The 17,337-nt window shown below is 42.5% G+C and overlaps 1 protein-coding gene across 1 annotated transcript in view; it reads right to left on the bottom strand.

Annotated features, from left to right (window-relative positions):
- Positions 1 to 17,337, bottom strand: part of ENTPD2 (ectonucleoside triphosphate diphosphohydrolase 2) — a 190,900-nt gene that overhangs the window by 25,057 nt on the left and 148,506 nt on the right. Inside the window, exons 3-5 of the mRNA XM_078642048.1 lie at positions 12,921 to 13,071; positions 8,142 to 8,301; positions 3,054 to 3,281 (exon numbers count right to left, since the gene is read on the bottom strand). Coding sequence (XP_078498174.1) covers positions 3,054 to 3,281; positions 8,142 to 8,301; positions 12,921 to 13,071 — 539 coding nt within the window. The remainder of the gene's footprint in view (positions 1 to 3,053; positions 3,282 to 8,141; positions 8,302 to 12,920; positions 13,072 to 17,337) is intronic.

Here is a 17,337-nt window from a genome sequence, read left to right as displayed (position 1 = left end):
AACACAGACACAGAAAGCCAGCAGTAATCAGCCAAACAAGGCTTCCAGCATACTGCTAACCACAAACTGCCTGTCTCTCTCTTATAACTCTTCGTCACTCTGCCAAGTGCTGCATCCCATAACACGAACACCGCACCTCAGTGGTCATCACGTAAGATATAAGAAACACTTCACAGATGATCGAAACATGGGACATCACCATTCCAAACACTCACCCTACACAAATCTGCTGCAGAAATGTAGCACTAAGTTTTCTAGTGCAACATATTAAAGCACAGCAAAACATGACGTATGCTGAAAGCGTAGAAGTTCTAAGATCGGAAGGCTGAAGGAAACACCACATTGGAAGAGAGCAGTTAATCCACTTCTTATGGCAATAACAGATTCGATCTGTCTCTGTAGCCATATTAGACCCGATTGCGGGCCTGAAATTGTGTTAATTGCAACTGCAGAAAATGAGAAAAATAAAATCAGAATAATACTACCTGAAGTACATCCCGCAAGGAAAACTAAATGTATTTTAATTTGGGCTCGTTCTGAATCTGCTTGTGATGTTTGTTTATATCACACTCTAGCTTTTGAGCCAATAGACCTCATTTCTATTTACAACGCGAAACAACGATTTTTGTTTACTATCTCATGGACCAAGTAACTTACAAAAGCTCCACTGCCTTTCAGACAAACTGAAACCCAGTACTAGTTGATAAATAAGCAATCAGTAATCAGTGTTTCGATTGACCGGCTGACAACCAGTGGTCTCTGAGCACACCCCAAATACTGTAGGAAAAAGAACACTTCGGCCTCATTCTTTCAGAACTCACCCCAGAACACCTGGGGGCGCTGAGCATCTGCCTCAACCCTATTTGCACGGTCACTTTAAAAAAAAAAAAATTTGAAATCCAGGAAGTCATTAGCGTTGAGCACTTCATACACGATCCCATAATCACATCCTCCGAAGAAAATTAAGTACCAGTCACAGACCTCCAACAGGATGACGCAGGCTCACTGGAAGGCGAGTGACCTCAAGACACAGGGGTGGAGGTGTCGGGCTGTCCCCTGCTCAGCGAAATCCCTTCCTCAGTCGCAGTGTTGACAAGAAGTCGAGGACAATATGTGAAGGGGAGCCATCTTTTTTCGTCAGACACCTCCGAATCACTTCAACAGAATCACAGGAATGCCACCTGAACATTCCAAGGCGCACTGCGGGCCGTACCAAAACAGAACTAGAAGCAGGGGGCGAACAGAGAGGGTAAAGGGTAAAGGAGGATACCTGGTGAAAAGGAAGGCAATACCATTTCCTGGTAATATTATAACAGGGATCTTTTACAAAAGGCAGTCTCCTGCAAGCCTGAAACACTTGGGTGAAACTGTGGCCGACCCAGTGGTGGCTCGCGAGTACTTGATCTATGGAAACACTTCTGAAAGATGGAGCCTCCCACGGTTAGATGCAGTTATGGTTTTCTGGTCTAGAAAAGGACAACCGAGTGGAGGTACTTTGGCGTATGAACTAGGTTTATCATTGGCCACACACAGAAATGCACTTGCAATAAAGATTCCTTCACTGGGGATCAGATGCACTGCGGAGGAACTGCAGCATACTAGCCTCCCTCCAGCGAAAAGCTAGACATACCTCTCATCTATGCAATGAGGTACCGTCTTCCATTTCACACACTGCCCAGTGGCTTCAGGCTACCCACTTCCCAAGCCTAGCACCCCTTTAGCAATGAATTCAGCTAGTGAAGATTCATCCACCAAGTACAGTTGAATGTCAAGGTACTTGCTCATGGGGGCTTTACATTATTCTTCGTGTGGAGGATAAATCTTGAGAAGCCAGGGCCCATCAGAAAGAAAACTAAAGGTAAAATCTCATCCAACTTAGACAGTACAATGTCATTAGTTGTCAGAAAGGGCAGCAGATGAGTTGAAAGCAGCAGTCTAGGTCATTGTGTCAATTTTAAATTAATTCGGATTCCTCAGCTAAGGTCTCTTTGTCTGGTGATGCCCAGCGAAACACAAAATGGAAGGGGGTTAAGGTGCTCTTATAGGACAGACGCGGGCCTGGAATGAACTATATGTCCACGATGTGTCTTGATGGCACTGCTAAATACAACGTTTCAGCCACCTTGGAAGGCTAAAACAATAATAAAGGCTGCAGAATACTATTCCAAGATGGCCGCCTATTGCTACTGGCTGTGCCAAACTCCAGAGAATGGCAAAGGCACTAGAGCAAGTGATGCTGATGGGCTTTGCCTCGGCTTGTTCTTTCTCAGTTACACTTGTCTTGTACCCACACATAGATCAAATGGTGGAGTGGCGTGTAACAAATCTCAAGGAAGCAGAAATATCAGTCTTTACTGCAATGCAGAAAGGTTTGCAGGCACCCTCTCGTCTGAGCGATTGTTCGGGTGGCAGAAGACACTGTTTCCAGTGTGAAGAGGCTCAAAAGTCCTGGAGACAGAAGCAGTAGTGCATTTAAAGTGTTATTGACTTATGCGGACAACTGGCAATTGTCTGCCCTGCAATTATGAGCGCTGAGCGAGGACATGCACAACGATGTCAAAGGGAAATCCACATATGTTAGTAATGCAAGTAGGCGGCATGGAGTGAAATATTGCTGTTAGCATCCACTTCCCCCCAGACATGCAGTCAATTGTCCCTGTCCCCTTCGTGTCCCTGCTTCACAGCTTTGTTGACCTTTAAATGCATTAACCTGCATTCCTTATTGCCTGAATTTTAAATCTTCTGACCAAAAAAATTTAGGGTTCTGAGTTTTATGGACAAACTGTACTACTGAGCACTATGCACTAAAACTGAAAGTAAGGACTATTTGCAATATAAATAGCCGTGTTAGGCAGAGGATGAACACAAAACGCATGTTGGAGCATTCACCTTCTTTTTCAATTTTCTTCTGCATTTAAAGACTCCATCCAGTGAATGCCACAATAGGTAGGAGCTTTAAGACTCCCTACCTCACTAGGTGGTGACCATAATACCAGACTTAATATTATACGTCCAACTAAGGAATGTTACGAAAGCCACAGGTCATACTGTACCTTCAGCACTTTGGACAGCATCCTCCTCAGCACTTGGTCCCTTCCATAGCACAGGAAGCTGTGGGTGTACACCTTGTATGACTTGCCATACAGCCGCAGGTTGACCTCGTTCTCCTTGCTCTCAATGTTATCGTCGGTGGCAAAAGTGATCTGCGTAGAAGCACCTCCAAAATCCATTGCTCCAAGGGTTCCCTTTTTCGGGCGGGTCCACTCACCAATCCAGCCATACTGAAGGAAACAAAAATACAGAAAACAGTCAAGGATAAGCAAACATTTTTCAGTGCATACAAACTTTTAAGTGATGAGAACTTTATAAGAAAACCGCTTTTTCCATGTGGCCACTCCTGATTTTTCGTATTTAGCAGGCTTCTATATTATTGATGATTTTTAGACTCTGCGCACGAAGGGGTACTGCTGTACAGTACCCTGTGTATGTGCTCGGACCCATATAACATGGATAAACTGGATCATTCCTGATTTTCATGTTTAACTTTTCTATAAAGCCCCGGGATGTGGTGCCAAAATACACCTGTGGCATGAAAAGTTAATCACCCGCTGACTGTAGCATTTATTGCCATCCACTGGTGTGACAAAAGAAAATATGGCTTCAGACTGCCCAATGCAGCCGGACTGCTGCAGTGTATACCATATAATGTGACCTTTTAAAATAACCCTTTAACGGGTGAAAACGTCCCCTTTAAATATTAGTAAGTTATTCCTATGCAGGCCTTGCAGCCTACAAGGTACGGTTTACGGTATTCAAAAATGGGGCGTGTAGAAAATTAGTATTATCTAGTGCTTAATTTGAGCCATTGGTTTCCAGAGCTCAGCACCAACACCTACTTGTCAACACTGGCATTTGTGAATGCCACATGGTGGCACTGTTTGTCTAACTTAGAGAGGAGCAAAACAACTGCTGTTTAATAATTCGATATACATAATAAATGATTAATACCTGCCACCAGAGCCATTCTTATAGCTTTGAGAGCTTGAAATAGTACGCTTTGTCACACTTGTTGGAGTGGGCGGGCTAGTAGCTGTGTTGTTACTGTTTGGCTGCGCTGGAAGGGGCAATGGGTGGTGGGTGGTGGGTGGTGCAAGCAGCAGTGGCCTCTGGGCAAGTGCCCTGGCACTTTTTGTTTTTTAAACAAATGAAGTACTGACATTACTAGGTGCCCACAGTGACAAGGCCAAAAAAGAAAACAAGATTTGTTCATTGTGGAAGGCCTAGCTGTTCCATGTAGAAAACAAGAGTACAAATTAAAATATTAACACTGTATCTCAGGAATGGAGCCAGATAGAAAAAAATAAGACACTATTTTTAAAAGTTAGTAACAATCATATTTACTGCTCAAGTCTGATTTTTCAATAAATGTTAGGAAAAGGTAACTTTTAGAATGTTACCTTTACCTGTCTGAGCTGTCATATGGTTAATAGAAAAGGTTGGGGGGGAGAGGATGCAGCCTTACTGTTGGAGAGGTTGACCTAGAAGCGGGGGAACCGGGTTCGAGTCTCGGCAACGACGCTCAACATCCTGTGATCCTGGGCAAATCACTTAATCTCCCCGTGCCTAACAAAAAAAATGTATGTGTCCATCTGTAATGAAACTGGTGTTCATGGAATTTGTCCACCATAAGCGTGGAAGGGTATACTCAGATGTGAGTCCCTTGCTCATTGCACCATCAGGATTCAAGCAAGCCGGGCCGACGACACCTGAAATTGCAGAAACCGGTCCCCGGAAGCTTGTTTCCTTCCCAGTACAAGAATTGGCTTGGTAGTTTGGTTTGCCCTGTTCCCATCATGCACTGGGACAGGAACAGACTAATTTGCATATAGCCAAGTTCTGAGCTGGGATGGGGCAGTGAGCTAAAGAACGGTGATGGATCAAGCCCTGATCTTTGGACTGGGTAAGAGTGGTCTGCTTAATTCAGGCACTCTGTTCATGACCACCCCCTTTTCTGAATCATTTTGTCCACCATAAGCGTGGAAGGGTATACTCAGATGTGAGTCCCTTGATCATTGCACCATCAGGATTCAAGCAAGCCGGGCCGACGACGCCTGAAATGGCAGAAACCGGTCCCCGGAAGCTTGTTTCCTTCCCAGTACAAGAATTGGCTTGGTAGTTTGGTTTGCCCTGTTCCCATCATGCACTGGGACAGGAACAGACTAATTTGCATATAGCCAAGTTCTGAGCTGGGATGGTGCAGTGAGCTAAAAAACGGTGATGGATCAAGCCCTGATCTTTGGACTGGGTAAGAGTGGTCTGCTTAATTCAGGCACTCTGTTCATCACCACCCCCTTTTCTGAATCATTTTGTTCATGGAAAGCGCTCTGATACCCGATGTCTCGGGTCTAGTTCATGCTACATAAAACTAAAAAAAATGAAAACTGGCCTGTGCTCAGGCTTGAATCAATGTGAACAAGGTATGAAATGCCTCCTGGGAGTAAACAATAGGCTGACCTGACTGATAAGAGATGAATCCTCTGAACCCCCCAGAATATTCTGACTGGACATCCTGTGACCCCACCCTGTCAAATCCTGCTTAATAGGCCTGTTGAGCAGCACGTAACTCTTGGGACATACTTCCAAGGGAGAGAACAGGATGCAAAGACCATTCTTGTGGATCCAGTGTCTTGTTGTTGAAGGATCCTGCTTTTTTCTACCACACGTCTGACTCTGGGTTTTTCTATGGATACAAAGCTTGGGAGGAGGCCAGGATTACCATAGTACACTTTCCACATACACCCCCAGCCCAGCCCAGCCCAGCCCAGCCCTCAGTGTCCAGGTTTAGTGTGACAGAAGACTTTCGGCATCTTCAAAATGCCATTACATAAGACTTTTTGGGCCAGTTTTCAGAAGAGCATACAGGAACTACTGCAAACGTTGGAAGGGCTACCCCTGGGAACTTTTTCCCCATTGGTTAGGGAGGAGCCAGGAGTCACCCCCTCCCATTAGTTGGAGCCAGGCATAAATGTGGCACCCCCAGGCAGCTTGATTATTGCACACAAGGTGACCAGCTCACATCACTGCCTACATTGCATTAAGAAAATGCTACAGATTAACTATGTTACTGCAAACCATGCTCTTCTCAGTGGGGGTGGGTGGATTTTGTGCAGTAGACCCACTTCAACAGAAAAAGTCAATGATGTCCTCAATGCAGACAAACAGCACAGAGGGCCACTCTCTGGGAAAGGGCACCATGAGCGATGATGCCAGGGCTGACTCCTTGCGCCGGAGCAACTGGTGCCATTTTGGACTGGGCGGCAGGCTGAGAAGTCCAGCCCATGCACCAGCCTCAATTCTTCAATTTTGCCCCATGCCTGGTGGGTGCAATTCTACATTGTCCCTTGTGTTTTCAGATTTCCGTTACAAAGAGGTTTTGATCTATTTTACTTGTTTGGTTTTGAACCACTAGACCCACAGGTTACTTCTAGATTTGGATCCAACTTTTGCATTGCTAAATTCTGAAAGAATTAGAGAATAGGTAAGTAAATCCATGAATGTGATTAACTCACCTATTCCACTACCAAAGCAGGTCACATGTTAAACCGGTGTACATTCCTGCAAGAATAAACTAAAATCAAACGAGCAGTTGCTTATCTTTCTCCTTATTTTTCCATGGAAAAACTATTTCTACTCCTCAGTTTCCGGTGGACAGTGGGAGGGTGGAGTGGGGGGAGGAGTATTAGTGTACAATTTTATTTGTATCCTGAAAATGCTCTTAGTCCTGCCCAGGTCAGAAGTAAATGCACTTTAAGGTTTGAAACCGGCTGCAAATCATAGATAAATGACTAGACCTGGGCTGTAAATTCCGCTCGCGGAATTTGGGTAATTCCGCGTTCCGCGGAGAACGCAAAATTGGCCAAAATTCTGCATTCTGCGGCTTCGCGAAATTTTTAGCTTGTTCCCGTTCTCAAAATGCGTATTCACAAGATATTCCCCCGAGCACGCAAACAGCGATTGCGAACAGTAAAAAAGCATCGCAAACAAGTAATTCTGCGTGTTCGCGGAATTTCTACGTGTTCCAAGATTTTTTACCATTTCGCGGACATTTGCGTTTCGCGATTACGCAAATTCTGCCCACCCCTATAAATGACCACAAATACATGTTTATGCGTGTTTAGGCTTTGACGGAGAACCCATTCAGAATTGACCATCATAGCTATCCCACTCTTAACTACTCTTAATTGCCGCATATGCGGCAGTTATCACACTGTAAGAATTTCTTCGCTTAAAAGTCCCTTTTGTCTGGCGAAAGAAGGCCATTGCAAATTCTCTCATCTATGTAAAGGTTTTTTCGAGCGCCTAGGTTGAAATTAGGTGCACAAAAATCCTTCGGAAAGTAACCTCAGATGCGCCAGGTTGAAGTAAATCAAATTTTTAACATACCGTTACCCTGGTGAGGCATCTGGAGCAGAAAAGTTTAAAGTTTGTTAAGTAGAAATTGTTTCACAAATATTAGAAAGATCTTTGGCTCGAGGGTTTTCAGTACAGACACCACAAGTGGGAAATAACCCAGGGTGCAGGTAGCCGGAGATGTTAAATAGTGACAAAATACATCCTTTTCAATAATTCTGCCCACTTCTGGGGGGTTGGTTCTCCTGGCGAAACATATGCAATTCGTAGCGCTTACCACATACAGATTTACACACCTAGTTGTATACCCTAAAGAAGAAAACTGAGATTCGTCCCAGAATGCACCATTACTCTTTCTACACAATAGGATGGATGCAGAGTGACAAGATGCACACACTAGGCTACACCGGTTATCAGCTCTAGTCCTCTAGAAGAACCTTGTTGTATTCCAGGAATGGGACAAAGAAAGCATGGCACTTTGTTAATCCAGTAACCTCCATCTGTAATACAATTCCTGTAAGTTGTTAGAAAAATGTACAGCATTTTGGGCATTTTTTCAAGGTTCTAGTTAGTCATGGTCAAGGGGGTAGGATGAAAGGTGGCAATTAGTTCACAAATGAGTGGCATATAGACAGTTGGTTTATTAGCTATGTCGTTATATTAGATGGGAGGGTAATGGCCAATGAATACGGTGCAAGAACATTATTCCAAACAAAATCCAGGGCTCCTACCTTGACAAAGTTCTCAAGTAGATAGTTGGCAGTGACCCATCCAAACACGCCCTCGTCTTGGCCAGAGAGAATCTTTGCTCCCCGAAAGTCAAATGGGAACGTCTGCAGGGTGGAGCTCACCTCCTCTAAGACACGGTCGGAGGATGCAGGGCTCGACATGCTAGGACCAAAGGAGAATACACTTTATCAAGAACATCTAAAGACATTTAAAATAGAGCAAAGTATTTGAAGGAGAGTCGGCAACAGTTCACCCACATGATATAGTCTTTGTGAATCTACATCTTTGTGAATCTACATCTTGCCAATCAATGCCATTCCAAGGGCAGCCCGTTTCACATCTGCAGGTGCTACCATTCCTCCACTCATGCTGCACCACTGAGCTCACAGGGCTACAAACACGCTTTACCTCAACCTTTGCTGTTCTACAATACAATGGCACCAGGAATAGGTGGAAGGAGTTAGGTAAGCATGCAGCTGCAGCCGACATTGTGGGCGTTGTCCAATTTTTTAAAGGGGGTGGATTTGCTTTGACGTCTTTTAGAGGGAATGGCCGTGCCTCGGTCATTTGTAACAAGAAGCCCCTTGTCCTGCTTTTCACATGGTGCTGTTCTCGAAACAAAGCCTTACTCGCAGTAGGGCAATTTCCAGTGCCAGCCTGTTGAGTCCACCCAGCGTACGCAGCCCCCCAATGATGGTCAAAGGCTCATTCGTCTTCTGAAAGAGCCAGTGGCTACCCTCGGCTCCCTTTTGGTGAAGCACCCACAGAAGAGTTAAGAAGAACTCTTGTTGTGATAGCTCATCAGAGGCATTTAGAATCCCCAATACGGTCAAATGTTTGAAACAACATTACTGTGGGGCATCTTTGGATGCTCAAGTGAAGTGTATAATTGACATTTGTCACGCATGCAAGTCTTCTTTCAGACAAACAATGGAAGACAATGAGTGCATCATTACACCCGGTTTCCTTCCCAGAATCAACTTGGGATAAGGTTGTGTTAGATTTTCTGGCCTATTTTCTGTTTTGACTACAGATATGAAGTATCTTATTATGTTAATGGACTACCACTCCAAGTGGATTTATTATACTTTTGTCAGTGCGCCTATTACTGAGACTACCATAACGTTTATGAAACTTATTTCCTCCCTAGAGAGTTCACCAAAGGAGATTGTTACAAATAATGGTACTCCTCTCCTGTCTAATGAGAGGTGCAGGATTTTAAAACTACATTATGTTAAGTGCATGAAGGTAGCCTTTTATTCCCCCAATTCAAATGGCCGGGTAGAGGAAAAACACATTTTTAAAAGTAGGCATTCAGACAGCTTTATTCTCTGAACAGGATGTTCAAAAGTTTTTAAGAACAAGAATTTGGAGTTAGAATTTGTCCCCTCTTTGCACTGCTGTTGTGGCTCCTTTCACATTAATCAGTGGTAGGAAGGGTCACACCAACCGGTGTCCTACATGGTTGTCAGTCAAAGGTGATAGTTCATTTACTCATGATGCCACTCAGGAAGCACCTGTTGAAGTGTATCATAAACAAGCCGAATGTAAATGCGTTTGACAAAGGTAAAGATTCATGGAACCTGAAGGTAAATGACTGGGTCTTAATAAGAAAACCAAAAGCAGTCAGAAAAGGGGAGTCGAAGTTTTGCCTTCCTGTTCAGATAAAGTAAGTAAAGGATCACATTTTGATTCTAGGTAAAGTTTGTGGAATAAACAAAATTTAGTTCGAGTGACTCCAAAACAAGCTGAGATCATAGAGAAATAAAGTAAGAAGAATCATATAAGGGAATGTGACTGGTCTGCTTGGCTACAGAGTAATCGTGTTTGCCAACAATGTGGGTGATCATCAGTCTACTGGAGTTCTGACCAGGTCAACTTCAATTGTTGATTCAGAGTCTTGTGTGTCCAGTCAATATCATCATTATTACACCCAGAATGTATACATGGGAGAGGGTGTTCTGACTAACAAGAACACTGAATCATGATGTGACAGAAAGATGTTGAGGGGTGTAAGTCACTTAAAACTACCATGTAGGTTTAAGGACTATATTATGAATTAATAACATTTTGTCTTTATATTTACGCCATATTTTGTCTACACATAAGACGTATGTTATTATTTTTATTCTTTGTTTTATTGTTATTGCTTTGTTTGTTTCATTTAAGGAGGGAAGGTGGTTTTGTATGCTTTATGTACTGTACTTATTGGTTGTTGCTTGCATGTTTGCCAGTGGTGCTTTGTATACTTTTGTAATGTGTCCATGTTCCAGAATACAAGGATAACTAGCGTTGTAGCAGAAGGCGGAGTCACTTACTACTGGTTCACCAGGGGATGCCTTCTAGTCATGAGCAGGTTCCTGATACTCAGATAAAGGTTTATTTAACTACAATGCTCAAGGGTAGGTACTAAAACAACCTCAATTTTGGCATGTTATGACAGCAGGAGCATCACACAATTTAGACACATATAAAGTAGACATTAGAAAGCCTCTCCCACATCCAGCCTTGAACAATGGCTCCTTCCCCATCACTCAGAAATGTTGAACCCTTGGGGACAGGTAGATAGTCAAGTATACAAGGAAGGGCACAACCCTAGGGCAATAACATGTCCCCTCTATTTCCCATTACTTGAGAGGCCCGGGCTGGAGAATGTCTCTATTATGTGCCCTTCACTGAGTCTTCCCTGCTTTCAATGGCCCTATTTGCTTGCCGGGGGTCTACCCCCATTAAGAAGGCCGAATTTCAACCCAGTGTCACACATTCCCCACTGTGGCCACAAACACAGGGACTAGTTAATCACAATGAGGTTTGAAGCAATCGCATACACCAAATGGGTTTAGATGAAGGGTGTGGAGGGAGTAGATTCAAAGGAAGGGCAGGGTTGCTGCACACACTCAATCCCCATCTACAGGGAAGGAAACTGCACTTAATCCGTGGGAGAAGCTGGAGCAGTAACTAACTGCACACCCCAAACAGCAGCTACAGGGTAATGGAAGCTACACAGCCCACACCCCAAACAGCAGCTACAGGGTAATGGAAGCTACACAGCCCACACTGGATTTTCAAAGGTGGGCATAAGCGTGCACTCCTGTGGAGATGGAGGGAAGGACCACAGGGTGGACCCGCTGCACAGACTCTCCCTATGGGCGTGGAAAATTTTAATCTATTCACCCAATGGCTATGCCACCTGCTCTGCCTGGACTTCTGAGCTCTGCCAGGATGGTTGTCTTACCTGCTTGGCAGCACAGAAAGTGCCAAGGCATTATGACGTCTAACACGTCCTGAGCAACATTGTAAAGTTACTGTCAGAAATATTGTTGTGCTGGAGCGACCTTCCTGAATCGCCTCTTTCTATAAACTGTTTTGGTGCATCTCTGCTGGTTACTGATGCGAAGGTCACATGAAAAGTGATGTCATTCATTTAATTCAGAGGTCTACTTAGGACTCGGATCTGAATTGAGAAGAGTTAGTTCTGATAATGTGACTCAATCTCAGTGCAAATCAATCATTTAATTTGGCTCACGCAGAAATCCAAAAATATTATTTGTTCTTTCCTGTAAACCACTTATAAAATTGTATAGGATGTCTGATGCGGTGTTCTGAAACATGATCAAATGCTAATTGTTGCATGATGTTAATGGTGGCAAGAAAGTATACTAGTACATTTCCAACAAAAAACCCAAATTATTCGAAAATAATTCATAGGTACTAATTCCACTTTCCAGATGTGAGAAAGTTTATTTTTTTTAAGATGCAAGAAGTTACTTCCTCCTGCTGTGTGTCCTCAAAATGTAATAACATTCCTATTTTGCGTATGGTGAGAAGAGTATCTGACATAGATATAAGCAGGTTCCACTTGTGATAAAATATCACACAAAGCAATAAAATCTCACAAATAAACAGTCTGATCATATCGACTCATTTGCTCAATTAATTTTTGAACTGTGACGTTAATTCTCCTATTTACCGGCTTGGACCACCAGTACAGCCTTCAAAAACACTATTAATGCCTACAATAGCAGAAATATTTGAGTGTCTAGAAGCAGCTGGGACTATGTTTAGAAGATTTGAGGCTTCCATCTGATGGGGCCATGGTATTTTGTATACCCTTCTGCCTACTGAAGCAATCTGCTGAGCTGTGTCACAGAATTCTGCTACCTCTGGAAGCAATGTTTGGAAAGAAATCTGACAGAGGTAGAGTGTGAAAGGCAAACAAAGGACAGTTTTTCCAAATGTAGAAGGAAGACTATGTCCATCAAAATAGTAGGGACAGGTACAACAAATAAAATACAAAAAGGCTTTGCAGGGAGTTGGGGCCGACTAAACTGAGCTAGCAGAGGGCCTTCAATGAACCCCACAAACATTAAGAGAATCAGCCAGGCTGTCCTTTATCCCCAAATAGAGGCAACTTCTGGGTGTTTATCGTTCATTACACATTTATCCTTACCTAGAACTATTGTCAAAGCTTCTGTAGATGATGACGAAACCACTCACCTTTCAAGAGGTCTTGTCCATGAATTAGACCTCATCAATTGAGATAACATTTTTGTAGAGCATGGACTTCTTGGGGGAGTCGCATTGTAACATCTTTGGCAATGGTTACTCAGGTGGTATTGCACCAACAGACAAGACTAAGCTAACTAGAATGATGTTCTTCGTTACAGTGCAGAGGAGACTAATACTGTAATAACAAGTATCCTGCAGATGTCAGTTTCTCTACATCTCATTGTAAATAGTATCTCTCATCTCTTTTTTGAGCACACACATTAACCCCTTACTTCAGCAGCCTCATGCCAGCCGTCGCCCCCAGGTAGATGGGAGTAAGCTTATGTCTCTCCGATGGAACTTTCTCCACCGCCTCGTTGAGGCACACTTCGAGACTCTTTCCAGCATTAGGAGGGTTGTCTGCATAGCTAGAGATGCCGAGACCTGTGGATGAGAAAAGTCATTACAATTGAGATCATTTTCAGCTTGTGACTTTTGTTTCAATACATGAAATGAGCCCTCTTCCGTTGAATGAGAATGTACATTCAGTAGAGGTGCCCTCTCTAAATATGAACGTGCTACCATAAAAAAGTAAAAAAGATACTGCTTGGCATTCCCACCGTAGTAGTAGAAATATATGGCCAGTAACTTGCGGTATCAATGTTACCACACATTTGACACATCTAAGCAGGTTTCCACCAGCAATCCGATGGCCGAAAGCAATCCTGGTATTGCCATTAGGTAATTTGTAGCCTCACAGTGCCTTAAAAGAAGCCTCTCAAGGGATTTAAAAGCAAATTATAAATACATAAAATAAAAAATAAACCTGCTCCAAGTCACGCATATGGGTTCACCTGTGAAATGCATTTTAAATTCAGGCCATCAACCTCAAAACATCAGGGAACAGTTTTTAATGATGGGATGATAGAATTCAGCGTAAATGTATCCTGATGAAAGTGGATTAGCCTAATGACAGACTTCGCCTAAGATGTGCCAATTTGTATAAAGGCCCGGAAGCACATTTCAGAAAATGGAACTGATTGCTCATTGATCAATTTAAAGGAACGTTTTGTGCCTAGCAACGCGGAAAGAGAAGTCAGGATACACAAACTTTTTCTGGGTATACTCTCTAAGGGGCACATGCATCAAGCATTTTTCCGGGCGTAAATGGGACGATTCACAGAATTGCGATTGAAATAAGGCCTTTTCCAATGCATGTATCTTCTTCCATTCGCAATAATAGTAATCGTAATTTTCTGTGATTACCTAAACTGCAAATGCATCTCGGGAATCGCAATATGTGATTACCTATTTGCAGATGAATGTAGCATTTCCTAAATGCGACTGCATTTAGGAAACGCTAATTACCATCAACTTCAAGTTGATGGTAATCTGTGCATGCTTTGGAAAATGCAACAAAAATTCATTTTTCAAAGCGCTATGCAGTGCACAAATGCCCTTTGGGCATGAGTGTGCTACACATGTGCACACTTATGTTTTTGGGGGGGTGCTTGAGGGGGGCCTTAGGCACCTAGGCACTCTTGGATTTGCATTCGCAATTTGAGATTACCAATTTGGTAATCGCAAATGCATTAACATTCATTCCTATGGCCCTGTATTATTATTTATTTAATTTATATAGCGCGTAATCACCCCGGGGTCTCTAAGCGCTTTTCCAGGTAAAATGCCAACCAAATTCTGCAGCTGATAATCAAATTTACAGCACACCCCATGCTTGCTGAAAAAGCACTGTTTTTAATTTTTTTCGAAAGGGCAACAAGTTGGATTCTTTACGCAGTTCAATGGGTAAGTTATTCCACACAGCTGGGAAGATGTTAGAAAAAGCACGACCACCCAGGGTGGACAATTTATAACGCGGTTGAACTAGCAGGGAAGCATCCGAGGAGCGCAGCCGTCTGCATATGCATTTTGATTACCAAATAGCGATTCCTTAAAAATCACTATTTGGTCATCCCAAATGGTTACCTTGATGCATGTGCCCTTAAATTCGTAGCACACTCAACGCTGTTTTCAAAACATTTACCCTTTAATAAATTATAATTAGAACTATAATCAAAATGTAAAGAAGTCATGCCAGGCAAAACCTCTTTTTGCTCAAATGCCTTAATAGTTTGCTTGAAAGAATATCTTCCATGCATGAAGTTAAAGTACTGCAGGCCATTCAAGGCTCTTGGTGTACTCTCAACATTTCCCCTGAAGATGTTCTAGTGCAAATTGTTTTTAAAAATAACACAGCATGTCTAGATTCCACCAACAACCCATGTAGAAGAAAAACATAATTTTTGTTTTGATTGAACACAGATCACATCTTGCAGCTTCATGGTCTTAATTCTCAGATTATCATTCTTACAATAATTTGAGAGCCCATTAGGTTAGTTCTGCAACCCAATCAGGATACTATCTAGAACTACTAAGTAGTCTATGTATAGTGATAAGTTCAACTCTTTCTCCCAAATGTTTAAAGGGAATGCATGAACCTGCTTAAGGACAGAAAATAGAGCAAATAAAACCGTGGCCAAAACAAAACCTTGTTTAATGGGAGAATTAATTTTGATCTTAGAAAAAGTGCCATCCTTAGCCAAGTGCACTTTAGTCCGAATAAGATTCTTTACTATGTGAGTCATTACATCGGTGCCTTCACAATGCTGTTACAACGACCGCGTTGTTACCACGCAATGCCATTACTACGCAAGTCATTACATCGACTTGCAGTAGATGTCACCGTAACATTAGGAATGTATCATTTACTATTCCAACTCCATCCTACGCAACAGTAGGGAAGGTGTTGGAATAGTAAACTCTACTATTCCTTATGTTGGAGCACCATTTACTGCAAGTCGATGTAATGACTTGTGTAGTAATGGCATTGCGTGGTAACAACGCGGTCGTTTTAACAACCGCGTTGTGAAGGTATTGCGGTGTAATGTCTGCGATGTAAAGGTTGTTTCCCCTTTAGTCCAAGTATGAAGAGACTCCACCAAGGATACCAAACTGCCAAATTCTGAGGCGCCAAAGCTCACCATCTGAAAGCCTTTGATCCCCCCCCCAATGAAACGCCACCGAGAAATTGACAAAACAGGCATGCAATCGGACTTCAAATGTTGACATCCGAGTAGTGCTCTAGACAGTGAACAGTTGGCCAGTACTTAATCCTGCCTACATTCCAGCTTCCTCTATAAATATATGCTTTAGATCCTCCACACCTTCCTCGAAAAAGTCTAAAATAGTTTAGAAAAAGCTTCAGGTGACATATTCAATAGGGAGATAAATCAAGATAATTCAATATGCAATTGAGTCAATCCAGTCTCCCTTTTTTAAGTATAGGCTCGCTGTGAGAACATAGCTGAGAAGGAGTAATGCCCAAATGTAAGCAATATGCTGGAATAAAATGGAGTGTACAGCATAGTCCAATATTGAGGGATGTTCTTTACAACACCATCTAGAATACTATTGGGCACTGAGGCATGACTATCATTAAGCAAGCAGAAACGAATTTCTTTAATCTTGGAGATAAATATTTATCCTTAACAAAAAATATTAGATACTTTACATCAGCAGAAGGGCCAACTACAGTTCACCCAGATAGTTTCTCCATTTTTGTTAAGTGATATTGGAGTGAATTCAGTCCTTGATGTCATCACATCTTAAAACTACTAAGTTGCACAGGACGTGAAAGAACCCTTGACTGACATTATCCACGTTCTCAAAAGCTTTAGGGGCAGTTAGCCATTTCTTAGTTTTCATAAGATCCAGCTCCAGTACTTTTCAAAATGTCTCAGATAATTAGAGCCTTTTAGTACTTTACAAAGTTTTTTATGTGCTTTTAGTGGCTCTGATTCCCCTATGGAGACATTGCCAAAAAGCTTAAGAAGTTGTGTAAACCAGACAAATATGTAATCACCGGGAACCTTTAGCTTTTTTCCGGAAAACGAGGACAGTGTTATGATTAGGAGAGCCCAATGACACTTTAATGGGCACATTAATCATCTGCGTTTCTATTATATGATAAAAACTACAAAGTTGATGGATCACCTAGAGGCACAGCAATCTGGAATTCAGATTTTTTCCAGAGTATAGGTACTTTGATCAGGTGCATCCTCGTCGAACCAGGCATTTCATGCACTTGGGACCATATTAGACAACCATTTGGTAATAATTAGGACCAGTAACAAGCATACCTATGATAAAGGTCGAGCCTAAAATAAAAAAAATAGTTCCTTCATGTCAGATCAAATGCATCTTAAATTTCCTTCTATTATTCGAGCATTAACATCACTGATAAATAATATTACATTATTTCCATGTCTCGGCCTGATCCAGTCCTGATGCTCTTCCAAAGCTTCAGGACGCCGAATTAACAAGGAGGATCCCCAGCCCAGTCGGAGTTAGAGGTTCATAACATGGAATTTTAAAAATACTCCTGAGACGATCCAGGTTATACGGCTCACAACTGGAAAGCAGCAAACGATTCTGATAACATAACACTATAACAAAATGGGAACTTCCAGCGTTGTCTCCTACTGAAAATGTAAACGCAGGGGAAGAAAATGACAACAAAATATTTAAATGGGGAGACTCTTCAACCAGGTCGCCTGTAGCTTTATTACGACACATGAATAGGTTGGAAGGCTACCTTTAAAGGCTTGGGATTCATCTACTGAATCTAAACCTATTACAAGGGACAACAAG

This window comes from Lissotriton helveticus, chromosome 5_1 (genome assembly GCF_964261635.1).
Source record: "Lissotriton helveticus chromosome 5_1, aLisHel1.1, whole genome shotgun sequence".
Lineage (NCBI taxonomy): Eukaryota > Metazoa > Chordata > Amphibia > Caudata > Salamandridae > Lissotriton > Lissotriton helveticus.
Note: the sequence above shows the minus strand (reverse complement) of the source record. Positions and strands in the feature narration are given on the sequence as shown.